The sequence below is a fragment of the Thermobia domestica genome, chromosome 7, assembly GCF_964235325.1.
Source record: "Thermobia domestica chromosome 7, izTheDome1.hap1.1, whole genome shotgun sequence".
Lineage (NCBI taxonomy): Eukaryota > Metazoa > Arthropoda > Insecta > Zygentoma > Lepismatidae > Thermobia > Thermobia domestica.
Genome location: NC_137460.1, coordinates 49,324,152 through 49,329,897, shown reverse-complemented (window position 1 = coordinate 49,329,897; position 5,746 = coordinate 49,324,152). Strand labels below are relative to the sequence as shown.

The 5,746-nt window shown below is 40.4% G+C and overlaps 1 protein-coding gene across 1 annotated transcript; it reads left to right on the top strand.

Moving 5' to 3' along the window:
* Positions 1-1,052: 1,052 nt before the first annotated feature.
* Positions 1,053-1,654, top strand: LOC145689181 (uncharacterized). Its single transcript, XM_081763312.1, is given in 2 exon segments — positions 1,053-1,368; positions 1,371-1,654. Coding segments are annotated over 2 exon segments (600 nt in total).
* The last annotated feature ends 4,092 nt before the right edge of the window (positions 1,655-5,746 follow it).

Genomic DNA, 5,746 nt, shown 5'->3' with positions numbered 1-5,746 from the left:
GTTATCCAGATCGACGGCCACCAAACCATACAGTGATCAGACATATTGAAGTAAGAGCCCGTGAGGGTCGCCTGATGCGTGTAAGGTCAGCTCGCAACTACGACGATAATGCACGAATGATAACTATTTTAGCAGCAATTCACATCAATCCCCATGTTTGTTATGTTAGGTATGTCTGGTTGATTAGCAATAGTTGGAGGACCACTGTTATTTATAAACAGAACTGTATTTCCATAGGAGGTTCATCCACGGATACGCGAGTTGAATAATGATCGCATTCGCATTCAATAGTAATTTAATTTATCATATATATATATAGTAAGTGGAATAACAGATATACGTCAATTAAAGAAACATATGATTGTAGATTAATAAAGTTAACTAAATAATAGTTAATAAAGCTAACTTGAATCTGTTGTTTCACTTGATCGATTGTTTTTGTTTGTTTGTTTTATAATTGAAACACGAAATTGACGTGATAAACATACATTGGCACTACTGCCCTTGATGGCTGAATAAGCATATACGCCGATTGTTCTTGACACACAATTTTGTATTGCAAGATGCTTCATGAGAAATTTGATTGTTTGTCTATGTTAAATGCTAATTTCACGCACTACAAAAAAACACTCGCGCACTCGCATTGTCCATCATGCTCACTTCTGTTCCTCGAGACGAACCCTCTTCCTCGGCGAGGACACTTCTTCCCCCTTCTCCCTTCCTTAACGGTTGTCTTTGGGGTGAAAGTTGGAAACAGGGACTGTTTACAAAAATTGCATTCCAATGCCATCTTTGGGTCAAGAAAACACACTATTTTGGAAGGGAAATAAGAAAATACTAACACCCCATATTAGTAGTAGGCAGATAGAGAGGGAAATAGGGATACCTAGAAGAACTGCCCTTAGGCTCTTGAAAAGGGTATAATATCGTGCCTATCACATAACTCTAACTCAAGCCCTTACTGCAAATGACAAGTTACACCGTATGGAGTTTTGTCAGTGGGAACGGGAAACGTGTAGAATTTTTTTTTTTTTTTTTTTTTTTTAGATGTCATGTTTTTGGACGAAGCTACATTTCGCAGTATTGGTGAAATCAATAGGCATAACTGTCAATACTGGTCAGATGTTAATCCTCGTTGGCATAGGGCTGTAGATGCTCAACACTGTTGGACTATTAATGTCTGGTGTGGCATTGTCAATGGATATCTAATTGGTCCATACTTCTTCGATCGAAACGTAACTGGTGACTTCCTCACACACGATTTGCCATTTTTGCTTGAGGATGTGGACTTAGAGACACGACAAAGAATGTGGCTGCAGCTAGATGGAGCGCCACCCCATTGTGCGTGGAGAATGGTGCAGTATTTGAACAGCGTTTCAATGGAAAATGGATTGGGAGGAACGGACCAGTACTATGGCCGGCACGATCCCCAGATTTAACCTCACTAGACTTTTATCTGTGGGGATATTTGAAGAACGTTGTGTATGAACGCCAACCAACAACCAGAGAAGATATGATAGAGCGAATTCGATTAGCTTGTGCACAAATCACGCGGAACGTTTTATTGAATACTGTAACACATTTTCGCAGAAGGATTACTTTATGTATTCAAGCACATGAAGATGTCGTTGAACACAATTTAGTTTGTGCGTGAATGGTGTGTGGACTGACGAAGAAAACTACGCTGACGTGAGAGGTGAGGGGACTCACAAAGAAAAATCTCCTCGGACGTGAGAGGCTAGGCGACTCACGAAGAAAAAGCACCCCGGACGTGAGAGGAAAAGGGACTCACGAAGAAAAAGCACCCCGGATGTGAGAGACGAGAGGACTCACGAAGAAAAAGCACCCCGAACGTGAGAGGTGTGGGAACTCACTAGGCGAGTCCCGAACTGATCACCTTGCTACGTGACTCTAGCGCGAATTTGAGCAATCGGCGGGTAGTGGTGCCCCTGGCGTTGGCGAACAGGCTATATCCAACCACATACCAGTGAATATCTGCTACGCCGATAGGGTTATCCGCTACAGGTGTAACCAAGAAGTGCTCCCAGCTTGCACCCAAAGTTAGTGTGTTACGACTTGGGGACTCTTGGTGACGTCAGGTGCGGATGATCCCCTCAGAGGGCTTGAGATTCCAAATTAGATTTCCCGGGTTTTCCGTCAGGGTGGTCAGTGCTCTTACCTCCTCGTGGTCGGGACTGTCCACCATCCAAGAAAATAATTCCTTGTGGATCCCAGGGACCACGTGCGATCAGTTAGGCTGATCCCACTGTGGTCTCGGGTGACGCTAAGGGTATAAGCTTCTTGGAGGGCTAAAAGAGCAATACATACTCCATATACCTTTTCCTTGTATCCTATCCCTTTGTCCTTACTTGTACCTTCCTGTAACCCTTTAACATCATATTATCTCCATAATGAAATTGCCGAAGAACAGCAAAGTAGAGTGCGTGCTGGTTAAAATGTAGAATGCACAGTTGGTTATTCACACATACTTTGGTTTTAAGTTCGTTAGCGGGACCTATGATTACGTACCGGACTCACGAGGTTGTTGGCCCCTTAACCGTATTCATATTATGAATATTAAGCGCTTTCTTAGACACAGTCACCATCTTCGCGCTCATTTTGAAAACGGTGTTCCATGGCGAAAACATTCCTACGAAAGCTGTTTAATATTCAGTTTTTAACGAACGTGGAATTACTCGCCCAAATTTGCTGTTTAAAACTTCCATTTTCGACCCGGATACCCTTCAGGCGGCTCCGGGAGTCATCCCGACAACACCTCTCGATGTGCCTTACGTCAATTACCCACTCCACTTTTTCTTCTGTTGATTTATCTCCAATCGCTTTCATACTACGGGTACTAAACCTTTTCTTTGACACGGATACTATGTTCCGGCAGCCTTTTGAGAACTGCCATTTCACCTCAATCGTTTTCTTCTGCAAGATGTTTGATTTTGTTTTGCACGATTTATCGAACGAGGTACCACTCGACTCATGTTACTATTTGAAATTTTGAAGTTAGCCCCCAAGACCCCTTCAGGGAGGCCACTGGGATCACAGGGACCACACCATTCGCTATGCCCTATGATATTTACGTATTTCAATTTTTTTCCCATTCATTGACCTTCCATGGTTTTCATACTACGGGTACTGGAGTTTCCGAACCATATCATGGCGGCAATTTTAAAACTGGTGCTCCATATGGAACATATTTTGGTACAGCGTTACTTAGTTTTCCGAGACCTTTCGAAAGAGGTATTACTCGACCCATGTTCCCATTTGACATTTCAAAGTTACTCCCATTTACGGGGGGCGGAGGGGGTACTTTTGGCGGAATTGATTTTCCTCCTTAGCAGTATATAAGGTGTACTTCAAAAATTTCTTCTATATTTTATCATTTTTCAGATATTTTCGTGAATTGATTTAAATGACCCACCCTATATATATATATATATATATATATATATATATATATATATATATATATATATATGGACTCTTCTTTCTTAATCTACACCCGGTATTCTTGTATATTAAGTTCTCAAATACTTCTCATTCCCTCAAAGTTTAACATAAGTTATGGGCATGCGAGCACTATAACTATATAAATCGTGTATATTATCAGCAATAAATACTAACAATATCTCCCGGCGCAAATATTAGCTTGTTTATTATATAATGCACACTTGGAATATTAGATGATTATGAAAAAAAGAGAAAAAAGAAAAGATAGGGGAACGTGGGGCATAACGGGCTATCGGTATTTTTCGAACTGTAATTTACTGCAATCTAGCGATAAGTACCTAAACAAGATTCTCTAGGACGAAGGGCTATCGCGATTGAGTAGCGTTCTTATCAGTTGAAAAGGAACAGTGCTGTGTGTCAGTTCTTTGTTTTCGTGCTGTGGCATATAACCATTAGGATTTTTCTTTTGTCAATGTAAAGCAAGTTATTTATTGCACACTTTTAAACTATTGATATGTTGAAAGAATATTTCTTCTGTTGCTTGTTGTGTGTTTTTGCGGTTTACGGATTGTAGGTTATAACAGAGATACTCGTTGATTTAACACTACAACTCATCTGGGGCAAAGCGGGGTGGGTCAAAACGGTATTGCAATCACCCCATTTTGCCTTATTACCCCATTATACCCCGTATGAGTATCGATTGTGTAGTTTACTATCCAGCTCGAAACATTTCTTTTTAATGCTGGGATTCCATAAGCTCTTGTTTGCTGTCATTTTAGGATGGTTCGCACATATAAAAGAAAATCAACGAGGCAAAGTTGGAAGGAAGAAAAGATGAAGGCGGCCATCGAGAGTGTAATATGTGGTGTGAAATGGGATATTATAAAGCTTCCCGACAGTTCAACGTTCCCCAGACTACGCTGGAGTGGCGTTGTAACCAGGGGTGCCCATCTCCCCCAAAGCTGATGGCGCAATCCCCCCCCCCAAAAAAAACTAATAATCTCTTTCCTCCTCAAAACTCAAGTCCTCTAAAAACAATTGCCCAGTGTAGCAGTAGTTTTTATAGTATTAGTAATTGTTATTTTTGTTGTTGTTTTTATTTCCTATAGTACTATTATAGAATGCTTGTAGTAGTAGTAGGGGCAGTAGTAATTATAAGAATGGCATTACTTTTATCAGTAGTCTTGGTAGTGTACAATACTAAATATGTTCTATAAGGATATTGAAGGGTATAAAAACTTCTACACACTGGGTATGGCACAGGTATTCTTTTTTTACAATTAGTAGTATTATTTTTTTCTTTACAAAATATTGATATAATTCCCTTGCACATGAAAAGTAAGACGCAAGTTACAAGTTATTGAGTTTGATACCAAAAGAAAATGTTATCCTCGAAATTAGCCTACAAAAAGAAGTGATATCCAACAAAAAACATTCCTGTAAAAGAGCCAAGTACGAGTGGCCTTAAAAAGAATTGAAAACACAAAAATAGGCGCCAAGTTCTGGTGGACAACAGTTACAAACACTCACTGGCTCACTTCAAATTCAGATTTGAAACTTGGCTGTTGTCTGTATGGTTAACACCAGCGGCGTAGCTTAAGGGAACGCCGGTATGCCCGGCATCCCCTGTTAATAAGCAGAAAAAGTACGTATTTCATTATATATAAATTGTTTGCTTGTAATTATCACAATTATTTCCACTGCAATCTTCTGGCGCGCTCTCTCGACTTACTTTGACAAGAGGAACCTACGTATGCGCGTCGCTCAAATGCACATTTTCTGTTTTTCCTCCTGTCGTGTGCTATTTTATTCGGGCTTCCAGGCCTACTGAAAGCATCGGGGTTTTCGTCTGCTTTCTGTTGAATGCGCATGCGCAATACTTCCCTTCTCACTTCTCCTCATCCCTTGCAACCCAACATTTGCTTTAGATATACGCTGGCATATTCAAGTATTTCCAACTGTATATATTTTGAACTAAGCTATAGTTTCTGAACAGAACGTACGAGCCCTACTATAAAGGATATAGAACAAAACGGAAATGGTTAGTTCAACGCATTTTTGAAGCATGCCGGTTATGTAAATAATAGTATTAAAATAGTTATGCCTTAATCGTAACTAAATGCATCGTAATTATAATCTTCATCGTAAAGGAGCTCACAGACACAGGCATAAATTTAAAGCATTCTGTAGAATTACGGTCACTGATCTGGTAGGACAAGAGAGCCACCACTCGCAAAGATTGTGCCAGGGCCCTTCAGTCACTGGCACAAATCTCGGGGACATA